Below are 14899 nucleotides of genomic sequence, written 5' to 3' on the forward strand. Positions count from 1 at the left end.
GTTGCGCAGTTCTTGGTACTTAGGCTTTGTGTTTCTTTGTTTTTTTGATAGTAAAGCCAGGCAGTGTCTCTGGACTTGAGGATTTGTTTGGTTTCTTTACTGAGCCAGGGGTTTGTAGAGGTTCTGACCTTGATTTTGTGCAATGGAGCGACAGTGTCTAGGTGTTGTAGAAATGTTTTGTTGAAATATGCTACAGCCTGGTCAAGTGGGAGGGTTTTTAGGGGGGTCCAGTCACAGTTACACAGTAAAGTGTTGAGGACCTCAGGAGAGAATTTTTTGTGTTTCTAGTGGATATATAGTTAGTGGTTTTGCATATGCTTGTTCTACTATGTATAAAGTATATTATGTTGTGGTCACTTAAGGTGTCTGGGAGACTGCCTGTGTGAGGGTACAATGTGGGGTTGCTAGTTAGGACACAGTCAAGGATGGATTCCCTTTTAGATTTTTTATCACACCTAGTTGGAATTTGGACTAGCTGCTGGTAGCCATGGAGATTTATTAGATTACTTGGTGGTTCTGATATACAGGTGAACCAGTCTAGGTTGAAGTCCCCCAGAATAAGGGTTTCTTGTGAGTATGTGGAAGAACACCAGGATAAGAAGTCTTCAAGGCTAGCAGGTGTATTACCAGGTGGAATATAGATCACAATTGTGGTGATGACCTTTTTAGGGTGAAGTTGAAGTTGTGAGATAAGTATGTCCCAATTATTGGGGGAGGGGTAGGAGTTTGGTAATTGACGGACAGTTAAGTTGGACTTGTAGAGTAAGGCAGTTCCACCCCCTTTACGAAGTGGTCTGTCTTGTCTAATGATATTGTAGCCGGTAGGGAGAACTTCTGAGTTAGCTATGTTTTTATTTAGCCAGGTTTCTGTTAAAGCAACTATGTCTGGGGAGTAGTGTGCTATTGTGGCCTACAAAGTTATAAGAACAACATGTTTTGCATCAGCATATATGTTGTGGACCACAAAACTGTCAAACTCTAATGACTGACATTGACTGACTATAATCTTCAATAATTTACCAAAGAAAAAAAATCTAATGGGGGCATGGCAGTTGATGTAGAGGATTAAAACTCTTGCCTCTTGTAGAAAAGGAAAGGGGAGTTTAGTCTGTGTGACTCTGAGCAAGTCACTTAACTAAATAGTTCCATCTAACTGGGGCATTACACACATACTGTGCTCATCAAGTACCTTTTCTCAACTCTTATGGCTCATTATTCCTAATGCTGCACAAAAAAATAAATTAATCTCCTAATGCACACAAATAAAATCTCTCCTGCGTGTATTTAATATGGGTGACCTCTCCTGGCTTTTGCTGTGAGACTAAATCTTGAGGCAGTACCTTTAAGATCTCTCATTCTCTCTGAATGCATATGTGCCTACCACAGTCTCATTGGCTTAACAGCTGAAAGCATCAGTCAGTGAAAGAGGCTGGAGCTGTTGCATGCCTATCAGGAAATGTTAGTCTTAAAGAAGCAGTACCGGCTTGTTTGCAGAGCAAAGCAGAAAAACGTTTTCTTTTCTTTTCTTTTTTTTTAATTAATCTTGTTTGGCTGTCCCCTCCAAGTCAGCACCTGCACCTAGGCAGCTGCCTAGGTCATCAAACACTTGATCCAGCATTGTACATGAGTGGAACTGGACAATTTAGCTACTCTTATGAAGAACAAATGACTGCCAGGCAAATACTTGCAAGTTTATCAGCCAAGCATGCCTGCTGTTAAGAGTTTTTATGGCTGGCATTATGTACAGACAGATTGTACAGATAGATAGATAGATAGATAGATAGATAGATAGATAGATAGACAGATAGATAGATAGACAGACAGATAGATAGGCAAATACAAAGCCTTGTCTCCTCCTGCAAGTACATAAATGTGCCTTAAAGAATGCACTATAAGATTTTGCTCAGGACTAATATCTTGATCATTAACCTGTAAGTATGCAGGTTTATTGTTGCTCTTTCTTGAAGACCAGATCACAGTAACCCCTCCAAGTCATGCCTCTGACAAGATTTCTCTAGTATGACCTTTACTAGTTCTATACATGTTACTTTTCTTACTGAATAGCACTGGAGGCTGTTTGCATTTTTTGCTTGATGTTTACCTGGTTTAACCATCATTATGTAATCATTAATGATAATCCTTGTTGTTAACAGTTAAACATTCCCTTTCAGCATTCACTTTGCCTCCATGTATAGTTTCTTGATGAGTGTTGTAGGAATTATTCAGCATTATGTCTATCCACATCAAATTACTTTTTTTCTCCTCATTCAATGAAGCACATCCCATGGAGTGCTGTTTGGTTTGGGTCCTGGTTGACCTTCCCCTCCCCAATCCTTCCTCAAAGTGACTATTACAGTCATTTGATGCTGCTCTGTGTTTCTTCTGGTTCACAAACAAGCATGCCTCATTCTAGTTTACACAAGTATTTTTTCAAAATTAATTACATTATGCACTGCTGCAATCTAAAGGCAATGTATTTGTATTTTTCTGACTCTTATGGTTGAATACATTTACTACTGTTGCTTTATAGATGTTCTTCATAGAGACTTATATTTGCAAGGAATCACAAGCTTTTGATATCATCTACAGCTCCTTGAACAACCTGAATCATGTTACATGCGTAATGAAACATGACTTCTGCTGCCCAGTAAATGTACAACGTATGAGGTTGTTCATTTCTTTAACTGGGATTGTGATAGTTTCTTTAACCATTTATTGAAACATTCTGGTGTTTGATTACTTTTCCAGGTCTAGTTTATACTATTCCATGTAGGACCTTTTTATAACAATAGTACTTATGAGCCTGTGCATCACTTGTGATTATAAAATTAGATTCACTTTTTCATGAAACACGCATCACAAGCAAACCTTTACACTGCAGGGCAGGAAACATAATAGAGATGAAGCACTTTTCTCTGAAAAGCCATTTATACAGCACTACTGACAATATAAATTCTAATGCATGCACCAAAATTAATCTTTCCTCTTCAATTAAGCTGTCAAGGTGCAGTTCCCACTTTCTCTTGTCTCATTCACTTAATTCCAGGAGAGCAACTTAAGTCATAGCCAGTTGTTGACTCAGTCCCACTCTGCCCCTTTTGGCAAACTGGCTCACAAAATGTCAGGTTTATCCCCTGTGTAATACCATTGTGTTCTAGGTGCTAGAAATGTTTGCTTGATTTCTGGGTTGTTCCTTTGCCATTTTTTTGGAATTCTGCCTTATAATCTCTCAAAGAGTTCATACATTTAGAAATTATTTGATCTTTATGCTAGTATTGCTTGTTAACAGATTTTATGCCTGCTATTTCTGTTGTGAATTAAAACAAAACCAGAAATGATTGAATCCTTTCATTATGTGTTTCACAGGGCCCCCCAGGATTACCAGGATTAAAGGTAAGATTAGATTTACTGCATCCTCAGCTATTCATTGCCATGCAGCTTGAAATAAGCAACCTGTTGCTATTTACACTGCTAAATACAATTATTTTACCTTTATAAAAACATTACCAGAATGCATCTTCCAACAACACACATAGACTCACACAAACACACACATACTTGCATGATCGTACAAGTGCCCACACACTCGCGCACATACACACACACATATACGTACATATTCGCATGCGTTCGCTGGCTTATAGTTCCTCTTTTAGGTACAGATTCAAACACATTCTCAAATCCCACTTTTAATATTCCTATAGCTGTAACTAGTCAATGCTGGATGAAAGTCAAGAATATTGCATTACTGGGCATAATTCTGGACATGTTTAATCATTTATGCATGTATTTGTTTCCTTGTTGGTTTATATGTTTACTGAGGTAGTGTACTGATCGTAACTGACCATTTTGAAGCACAGCCCAGATTAAGTCATCACAGTTAATACATAACTAATAAGATGAGAGAATAATACAAGTAATTTTCTAATGATAATATTTGTTTTTATGTTATGAGAGCTTGAACATTTTAAAAGGACTTTTAAAGTGCCCTTGTCTTTCATACACAAGCCCTTAAGAAATCATTATGCGATATATAAATTAGGAAACATGCAAGTTTGTGGCATTTTTTTAATGTTTTCTTTTGCTTTGTTTTGTTTTGTTTATTGAGTGATTGATTGATTGATTGATTGATTGATTGATTGATTGATTGATTGATTGATTGATTGAGAAAGCCAGACTTTATTTGGACCCATCTAAAACACCACTAACATTCTCAAAACATACACTTAAATACAATTAAGTAAGAATTTTCTATTTACCAACTACAGACAAAAACAGGACAAGTGAAGCATATACACCTGATCCTATCAAACATTAAATGCATTTCTTCTCATCATCTTTGATTTTGTTAACCCTCTGGCCACAGGCCCTCCAGCAAAGCCCAATTCCCTCATGTGTTCTAAGCAGTATTGCTCTAAGTTCCAAAAGTAAAGTACAGGCAAGAGGTTCAATTTTCCCATACTCCTTGCTAGGCCTTTATCCTTAGGCTTTTTACCTTCTTTTTTAAAAACCTCATTTGTCATCCCTCTCACTTCCTTTGTCTGTAGAGCTTTATATTTTTTCTAGCACTTCATTGTAATCGTTTTAACAACAGTTGTCAAGAAAAATGAAGAGTTAGCTTGAGCTCAGCATAGCTACTACCCATCATCATGTCCACAGCAGCAACATTTGGGTCAACTCAACTGGGAAGGAAAATAAGCCATTTATGCAGTATTTCCAAGGAAACAAAACTATTATAAGGTTTTGCTCAATGCGATTTATAAGCCTTTTCTAAGTTTATAATTCTGCTTTCACCGATATTTTAAATGGGCGAATGCTAGCTATAAATATGCAATTATACATGCGTGTGTGTGTGTGTGTGTGTGTGTGTGTGTGTGTGTGTGTGTGTGTGTGTGTGTGTGTGTGTGTGTGGATGTATGCATTGCGTGCAGGCCAGAATATGTTAATATATATATATATATATATATATATATATATATATATATATATATACAGAATATGTTAAAAAAATATATATATATATATACATATATATATATATATATATATATATATGTGTGTGTGTGTGTGTGTGTGTGTGGTTATTAGATACTGAGAAGAATACATGCACTTTAAATGGAATACATGCACTTTTAATGTAGCTGACATAAGCAGACATTAATGCATATTTAAAATACTATGAAGTCAGGACAATAGGAGTAAACAGTTCATCTCCTTTATGTGTTTTCATAAACAAGTCCACTGTCTTTCATTTCAGGGTGAACCGGGAGACCTAATTGGAGGACCGATTATCAAAGGAGAAAAAGGTTTACCTGGCAGGCCTGGCATACCAGTAAGTGTTTACATGCATAGCTTTTAATAAACACAATTTTCTTGGAATTAAGTCCTGACATCTTTATGAATTTTGTTTTCAACAGGGTTTGCCAGGATCTCCAGGATTGCGAGGCCCAGTTGGCCAACCTGGTTTCCAAGGAGTGCAGGTAAGTAAGCTGTCCTTAATCAGTTAATTTAAAATTCAGAACTAAGTTCTCATACTTCCTTCTGATAAGAATAGGAAACATCACCAAATTAAAGCAAAAGACTGCAGGTCATCTCAAAGTAGAAAATGGTGTACTGCCTCGTCAGTGACCGATGCATAGGAGAGAGTTACTGTGATGGCCTGTTTGGTAATGGTGTGGATACAAATGCCACATGGAGGCCGACCATTCTAACCAATGGTGAGATGATACAGTCTTTCTGCAACTGCAATAATTCTAGTTTTTGTTAAAGTGTTTTAGCCATACCTGTGTAACTACTGTTTCACCACCATATGTGATGCATAACTCACCAATTAGATTCAATGTACAGTGAAAAGAAAAAAATCCTCTGCAAAAATCATGTTCCCTGTGCTGATGCCACTGTATACTTATAGGTTCATAGGTAGGTACTAGGTTATCTGCCCAATGGCATTTATAAACCTAGCCAGAGTGTGTCGGCTTTTGCCGCTCCATTGATTAATTAACTGATCCTCTGTCAAGCAGAGCCAATGAAGTGATCCCAGAGGAGTATTTTCTGTTACCCATCCACTTGTCAAGGTTTCTCATGAAGAGTGTTAGTGAGGGGCTCTGCCTGATGTAATTTGGAATTTTGTTCCAAAGCATGGGGAGTCTCTGTGACAGGAATCTATCCCTCCAGCATGTTCTATTTATAGCTGTGTCGAGGTTTAGCTCACTAGAGCGCATGGTTTGCAGTGATTTGGATTTCTTTAGGTGGAGCATGTCCATCAATTCTGAGTTGGACATGACTTTGTAAGTCAGGCAGAGATCACCTCTGAGTAAGCGATATGCCACTGAGTACAGCCAGAGTTATTTCAGTCGGGCTGCATAGGACATATGTTTGAGGCCAGTAATCCTCTTGGTGAGGTACTTTTGTGGTCTTTCCAGCTGTCGGAAGTGTCTTGTGAGGTACATCCCAAATGGGGCATTGTACTCTATGATGGGTCTAATGAGTGACGAGTAGAGGGGCACTATAACCTCTTTATTTCTAGATGCAAACCCTTTAGTAATCAGATGGGCCACACAGAAGGATTTCCTAACTACTTTGGTGATATGATTGCCAAAGGAGAGATTACTATCTACCTGGGTCCCAGATCTCTTATTACCTCTTCTGTATTAAGGGGGCTGCCACCTATGTGGTAATTTGTGGGAGTTTTGTTTTTCCCAAATGGGATGACTATGCATTTTTTGGCATTTAGCTTGAGGCCATGACTTTGACACCAGATGTCCATCTCAGTAAGGCCCTTTTGGAGGATGTCCATGTCAGCCAGAGAGTCAATTATGGCTCCCAGTTTGCAGTCATCTGCAAACTTGGTTAGCCATAGTCCTCCTGTGTTTGCCTGTACTTCTGAGAAGTATATGCCGAACAGTAGGGGTTCCAGGACCAAGCCTTGCGGGACACCACTTGTGACTGGTTTAGAGTTGGACCTGGAGCCCACTATTCTTACCATGTGAGTTCTGTCTGTAAGCCAGTTGGCAACCCATCTTATGACGTAGAGGTTTATGTTCAGGCTGGTGAGTTTTTCTGTAATACCCGAGTGGGGAATGGTGTCAAAAGCCTTGGCGAGGTCAAGGTAGGCTGTGTGAACCACCTCCTTTCCCTCATCTATGGCCTTGGTGACTGTCTCGAAGAAGTTAACCAGGTTTAGTAGGCATGATCTGCCCTTAACAAAGTTGAACTGGGTCAGGTCAAGTGTTTGGAGGTTCACAATGTCTTTGTTAATGAGTTCCATGATGATGTGCTCCATAGCCTTGCAGACCAGGCTAGTCAGACTTATGGGGCGATAGTTACCATGTGGAGAGGAATAACCATTGCTGTGCGCCATTCTATGGGCACATAGCCTGTGTAGAGGCTGAGGTTGAATAGCGTGTTTAGGTGGGGGGTTAGTTTGTTCTGTAGTTCATGCAAGATGCAGCCTGGGACTCCATCTGGTCCCATTGACACTGTGTGTTTGGCTTTTGAAAGGGCTGTTTTCACCTGTGGTGTCTGTGATTTTTGGGACACTACACTTTTCCAGTATTGTTGTGGGACCTTTTGGAGGTGAGAGTGGGGTGAAGTTTGCACTGATTCTATCTGCCAGGATGTTGGCAATATCAGTAGGTTCAGTATATTTTGTGCTATTTTGCATTAATTCAGTGCATATCTGCATGTTGCCGCTTATATTCTTAACATAGCTAAAGAAGGCTTTGTGGTTATCTTTTGAATCCTTGGCTATTTTTCTTTCGAAGTTAGCCTTGGATGATTTCATGAGGGACCTTAGTTTTTTACTGATACTGATCAGGGATGTCTTTCCTTCTTGGGATTTGCTTTTTTCTGAATTAGTTTCCTCCTTCTATTGTATAGCCTGTTTATTGCAGGGGTCCACCAAACTGGTTTCCTTCTCTTAGAGGAGTGAGTCTTGGTTTTGCTAGGGATGGCATGATCCATGCATCCTTGTTGGTGCTCATAGAGTGCATTTGTAAAGGTTTCTGCATCTTGGGCAGCATTATCCTTTAGCATGGGGGCTGTGAAACTTACCACCTCTGTCTTAAGTAAGGTGAAGTTTGCTTTAGAAAAGTTTTTTACTGTGGTTTCCTTAGTTGGGGCTGGTGGTGGGGTGTGGACATCCAGAGTGATTAGTTTATGGTCTGATCTTACCAGTGACGGGGTGACCTCTTGTGTTTGAAAACCTGTCGCCCATGTTGGTGATGACCAGGTCCAATATGTTTTCACCTCTGGTAGGGGAGTTTACCAGCTGATCCAGGGCATTTGAGTTGATGAATTCCGGGAAGCGCTGGGCCTGGGAATTTGTACTCGAGTAGTTTTCCCAATGAATGGTAGGGTAATTGAAATCGCCCAATATCAGGGTGTTCGGTAGGACCTTCATGTTTTCCAGTATCTCCAGAAAGGTGGAGTGGTGATCCTGGGTCATGGAGGATGATGTGTAGCAGGCCACAATTTGCATTGCAGATTTGCCCGATGTTAGTTGCACATGGATGATCTCAGAGGTATCATGCTGTGCCACTAACCTGGAAGTGTAGGTATCCTTGATGAGTATGGATACACCCCCTCCTTTTGTGTTTAGGTCCGTGTTCTGTGGCCAAAACATGTGGTATGAGTTGTAGCCTGGTAGTGCTGGGGTGCTCTCTGGAACCTTGAACCAGGTTTCAGTTACTGCACAAATGTCGATGTTCTCCATACTGAGGAGTGCTTTGAGCGCGTGCATTTTGAGATTTAAACTCCTGGCGTTGAGTAGCATAACCCTCAGTTTTTTTGTTAATTGTGCTGTTTACAGAGGTGGGTTTGACTTTTGAGCCTTGCCTAAAAAAGGTACTATGGGGGCAGCAAGAGCCTTGGCCAGTATTCGAAAGCCTAGGGGTGACTGGTGCAAGCCATCGCTTGTGAAGCAATGTGGCTTGTCGAGCATGTCGTCCCAGGCTGACAGACACTGGATCCCCTTTGAATGACATCAGAAGCTTAGCCAGTTGTTGAAATTGATGATTTTTTCTTTATACTGAGGTATCATTATTGGTGAAGGCAGGATGCTACTCAAGGTCAGGGTCATACCAGCCTGGGCTGCATGATCAGAGAGCTCTTCCATGTCTCTTTTCATGTAGTCCAGGGAAGTATGTCTCAGGTCATTCACACCAACATGAACACTGACAGAGTCATATTTGTACTTGTTCTGGAGTGACCTGAGTGCTTGTGTTATGTGGCGGATTCTGGCTCCCGACAGGCAGCTAACAGTAACCTTCTGCTTGTCCAGCCTAGTGAGTGGGACTTCAGTGTGCCTGACTATAGAGTCACCTATTACTAGTGTGTTAGGAATGTTATTTCACCTTAAGGGCTGTGATTGTGTGGCACACTTATTTTGTGTTTTATGTGTTGTCTGGTTTGTAACAGGAAGCGCAGGTTGTTTGGGTGTCTGCATTGGAGGCCTCTGATGCTTTTGCAGGTTTTTATTTAGAGCCTCCGATTATGATTTTGTGTATTTATGTGTATTTTTTGCCAGTGCTGTTTTAGTAGGTCTGTGTGCGGCTGGAGGTGTGGTGCAAGTGTTAACCTTCTCCTCTTGACTGTCTGTTCCAGTCTTGGGTGGAGACAGCTTAGCTTCCAGTTTGGCTGTATAATTGCATCTCTCGCATATGTTAGTGTTTTGTGGTAGGAGGAGAGGGTTGTCTGTGTACATGAGGCAGTTGTAACATTGCCTCAGGATACCCAGATTCACCAGCTGAACTGGAGAGTGTACCTGAATTTGCCCTTTGGTTATGCCTGAATAGTAGGGTGAGCTGCTTAGTCGCTTGGTTGATGAGGGGTGAATAAAGAGCCTTGCCCTGCTAGGCAATCAGTGTCTGGGTATATTAGTGCTTGCTATTAGGTCTGAGCAAGTGCTGGGCTGTAAGATGCTTTTTGAGTGCTTAGGTTGAGAGTTAGACTCGTTTCAAGGGAAAAACTGAAGAGCAGACTTAGTGGAGCCGGGAATAATTTAACTGTAGCTAACCGGCATAGTAGGGAAATAAAAGAGATAGAAATTAGCCCAAAATGGCCAATAAACTACTAACGTCTGGGCTGGAACCACTCCTCCAGGGACAGATAGGTTGCTCAAAGCTCCCCTATCTCACAGGTGAACAGAGAAACTTTCTTCTATCCAAGTAAGGTATGGGCAACTCAGAAACTAGTATCACAGCCCTGAATTCAGCACTAGCCTGAAAACTGGACTATACTAGCTTAGAAAGGCAGGAAACAAGGAATTTTTTTTTTGTTTTTGGTTTTTTTTTTGAAAAGATAAGGCAAAAACAGTAAAAAATACACTTAAAACAGCTTTAAACGACTACAAACGATCAGAAAAGGCTATCGCACTTTAGTGTGTAGCCTACAACAGTTAAATTGTTTAAACAAAAAACAACTTTTTAAAAGTGCAGGCAGTCAAATAAGTACAATATGTGAAAAAAACAAGCTTTTAAATCATAATAAACGCTGGAAAATCTGCATTTAGGCGGAAAACAGTTAAGTACAGCAAGAAAGTACAGAAAACTGATAATCACTCCAAAGTCTCTCTTCTAAGCTAAAAGGCTTGTATCAGTTTAAGGCATTTTAGTGCTACCCAGTAGGTTAGTTATAGGAAAGATGGGAAACAAGCGCAGATGTGGTCTTTTAAACCAGAAATTGAAAGAGACGACAAACTGTCCAAATGGTCAATAAACTACAATTTCTGGGCCAAAACTCACTCTTCCCGTGGTAGACAGGCTACCTAGTGCTTACCACTCCCACTGATAAGCTAGAAGGCTTTCTTCCAACACAGAAAGGCTTAGGGGGCTCAGAAGCTTACTAACAATCCTGGACACAGCAACTCTGTAACCGGACTAGGCTTGTTATAGGAAAGGCAGGAAACAGGCACAAGTGTGGCTTTCAAACCAGAAAGTTGAAAGAGATGGAAAAAACTGCTCAAACGGCCAGTAGCTACAATTTCTGGGCCAGGGACCACTCCACTTGCGGTAGATAGGCTACCTGATGCTTACCACTCCCACTGATAAGCTAGAAGGCTTCTCTCCAGCACAGAAGGGCTTGGGGGGGGGGGCTCAGAAGCTTACCAACAGTCCTGGATACAGCAAATCTGTACCTTGACTACACTACACTAGTTATAGGAAAGACAGGGACCAAACGCAAAATGGGCTTTTAACCAGAAAGTAGAAAGAGATGGAAAAACTGCCCAAATGGACAATGAACTACAATTTTAGGGCCAAAACCCACTCTTCCCGTGGTAGATAGGCTACCTGGTGCTTACCACTCCCACTGATAAGCTAGAAGGCTTCCCTCCAACACAAAAAGGCTTGGGGGGCTCATTATGGTGAACTTTAACCTCAGTGACATCAATTCAGGTAAACAAGGAATATGTCCATAAACATTAATGGATGTATGCTGTGCATGCTCAGACATGCGCCCATTAAAGTTCATGGACTCATGCCAAAGATGATGTCACCAGAAAAAGCACTACTTTTACTTGGGCCTTGCTTTCAGTAAAAAGTTTAGTAAGCTTTTAAATGAAAAAGCAGCCCAAATAAATAAATAAATGTGGATAAACTATGGAAAATGCACTGTGGCACTTTTCTCATCAGATGCTATGATGCAGAGCTTCATCATAACAAAATACTTTAACCTTAAGTTTTAAAATGTGTTGAAGGAATATTTAACTGAACTGGCAGTTTTTCTGCTCTTTAGTAACTTGAACTGAAGCAAGTGTTTGCTGAATTTTGTTATTTGCTAATAATTACAGGTGTGGGGGTGGCCACATTCTTTGATTTCCTGTCCTTGCCTAGTTAAGTGGTGCATTGTGAAATATTTTCTGCTTAAAAACCTCAGCTTTGGCCGGCTAAGAACTTGGTTATATTCAACTGGACGTATAAGAGAATTTAAGTACCTTTATCTGCACTTTTTAAAAAAAAAAAATACGGTATTTAATTTGATTTAAACTGTGTTGAAGGAATATTTAACTGAACTGGCAGTTTTTCTGCTCTTCAGTTATTCTCACCCACCCTCCCTGTTTTTGTTTTGGTGTTAATCTTAGTGGCCTTGAAACTGCCCGCCCCTCAGCCTGCCTCTGGGCTCATCTCATTTGCTCACTCAACTGAGTGCAGTGAGATCATATTCTGATTTCAGGCACTCCTACTGTGTACAAAGAGAGCATCTGGGAAACAGACAAAAAAAAAAATTAAGCTTATTTCCTGCCTTTCCTGTTAAGTGGTATAGACTATTTATAGGCTTCTGAGTCCCCAAGCCCTTCTGTGTTTGAGGGAAGCCTTCTAGCTTGTTTTTTTTTTCTTATAACTAGCCAGTTTTCTAGTTTCAGCACTCAAATCTGTTTCTTTGATCTCAGAACTTGTTCAGATTAAAAAAAAAAAAAAAAAAAATTTTCATCTGCTTTTACTGTACTTGTGTTTCTACCTACTTCATTTTACTTTTGCATCATCTTAAAAATACTCAATTGTATTTATTACTGCTTGGTGTAACTCATTCTAAGCCTTTTGGTTTAAACACTTGGGCTTCGGACCAGTTGTTTTGCACTGAGAGGGTTTGTGGTCTGCACTGTTGTGGCAAAACAGGTAGCTTACATCCTTCTAGGTTGGGAACTGCTGATTGAGGGCACAGTGTCTGTTATTCTAAAAGTGTATTAATTCTGGTTTAAGCACTTGGGCTTTCAGGCCAGTTATTTTACATTAAGAGGGTTCGTGGTCTGCACTCTTGTGGGAGGAGAGGCTGGACTCTGCCCTTCTGAGCTGGGAATTTCTGGTTAAAGGCTTATAGTGCATGCATATCTGAACTGCTTCTTACTGAAGTTGGTGCGCCTTGTTTGCTGTGGCATAGACTGGATTCGGGCCTGCTGGATCTAGCTTTGTTTGTGTAACTTGAGCACTAATCCAGACATTCTCTAAAGTATTCAATTGCATTTTGTTACTGCTTGATTGTAACTTCATTAAAGTGTAGCTATCATTCTAAGTCTTTTGGATTAAGCACTTGGGCTTCAGACCAGTTGTTTTACATTAGGAAGGTTTGTGGCAAGCACTGTGGTGGCAGGACAGGTAGCTTTCATCCTTCTAAGTTGGGAACTGCTGATTGAGAGCCCAGTGTCCAAGTGTATTAGTTCTGGTTTAGGCACTTGGGCTTCAGGCCAGTTATTTTACATTAAGAAGGTTCGTGGTCTGCACTCTTGTGGGAGAAGAGGCTGGACTCTGCCCTTCTGAGCTGGGAATTTCTGGTTAAAGGTTTATAGTGCCTGAATATTAGAACTGTATCTTACTGAAATTGGTACACTTTGTTTGCTCTAGCATAGACTAGATCCAGGCCTGCTGAATCTAGCTTTGTTTATATGCTTGTTGTTTGTTTGCTTGTTATTTCCCTGGAAGCTAATTCCACCTAATACCTGCTTCTCAGTGCTTCTGTGGATCACTAGTGATATCTGCATTGCTTACTGTACTTATTTCCTTGTTTCACTTGAAAGAAAGTTACTGTTTGTCGTTTTGCATTTAGTTACTTGTAACACATTGCACTCAAGTTACCTGGCACTTGCTCACTAAAGCAATTATATAAGTCAGCACTAAAAATTAAAAGCACTACACCCTCACTCCCCACTGGCCCTTGTTTTCAATTATTAAGGAATTCCCAATATTATTCTAGCATGTCCAAAGGTCAGTTGTCAATCTCCTCTCCGGTCCAGCTGGTGAATCTGGGAATCTTGAGGCAATGTTATAACTGCCTCATGTACACAGACAACCCTCTCCTCCTCCCACATAACACAAATACTTGTGAGAGATGCAGCTATTTAGCCAAACTGGAGGCTGAGCTCTCTCAACTCAGGACTGGCAAGACCAGACAGGAGGAGAAGGCAACTACACACACCACAAAACCAGCCTCACATAATGCTACCACACCACTGAATCAAACACATAAACACACAAAGACATACTCGGAGGCTCTGAGTAAAATTTACCTAAACAGCAGAGGCCTCCAAAGCAGACACCCAAACAACTGCTACCTCAAGACACCCCACAAGCAACACATAAACCACAAAAGCAGTGTGCAAAGCAGTCACAGCCCTTAAGGCCAAATACAACACCAAACATACTTGTCATAGGTGACTCCATAGTCAGACACACTGACGTCCCACTCACCAGGCTGAACAAGGTGAGGGTCACAGTAAGCTGCCTATCGGGCTAGAATCCGCCACATAACACAAGCACTCGGGTCACTCCACGGCAAGTACAAATATGACACAGTCATTGTCCATGCTGGTGTGAACGACCTGAGACGTACCTCCCTGGACTACATGAAAAGAGACATAGAGGAGCTCTCTGATTATGTAGCCCAGGCAGGTATGACCCTAACCCTGAGCAGTATCCTTCCTTCAACAAGAATGATGCCACAATATAGAGACAAGATGATCAGCTTTAACAATTGGCTTAATGTCTGGTGTCATTCAAAGGGGATCCAGTGTCTGTCTGCCTGGGATGACATGCTTGACAAGCCACGCTGCTTCGCAAGGGACGGCTAGCACCTGTCACCCTTGGGATTCCGGATATTGGCTAAGGCTCTTGCCACCCCCATAGTGCCTTTTTTAGGCAAGGCTCAAATTCTAAACCTACCACCTTAGAAAACAAAAATGGGAAGAAACTGAGGGTAATGCTGCTCAATGCCAGAAGTCTAAATCTCAAAATGCACGCACTCAAGGCCCTTCTCAGTATGGAGAACATCGATGTCTGTGCTGTAACTGAAACCTGGTTCAAGGCTCCTGAGAGCACCCCGGCACTATTAAGGTTTTACCTCATATCATGCGTTTCAGCCCCAAAACCCGGACCACACCACAAAAGGAGGGGGTGTATCCATATTCATA

At 41.0% G+C, this 14899-nt stretch overlaps 1 protein-coding gene across 1 annotated transcript in view; it reads left to right on the plus strand.

Annotated features, from left to right (window-relative positions):
• COL4A1 (collagen type IV alpha 1 chain) overlaps nt 1–14899 on the plus strand; it is a 1084337-nt gene that overhangs the window by 420700 nt on the left and 648738 nt on the right. The window contains exons 8-10 of the mRNA XM_044071271.1: nt 3367–3393; nt 5258–5332; nt 5418–5480. Of these exons, the coding sequence (XP_043927206.1) occupies nt 3367–3393; nt 5258–5332; nt 5418–5480 (165 nt within the window). The remainder of the gene's footprint in view (nt 1–3366; nt 3394–5257; nt 5333–5417; nt 5481–14899) is intronic.

This window comes from Protopterus annectens, chromosome 5.part0 (assembly GCF_019279795.1).
Source record: "Protopterus annectens isolate FY-2018-M chromosome 5.part0, PAN1.0, whole genome shotgun sequence".
Classification (NCBI taxonomy): Eukaryota; Metazoa; Chordata; order Ceratodontiformes; family Protopteridae; genus Protopterus; species Protopterus annectens.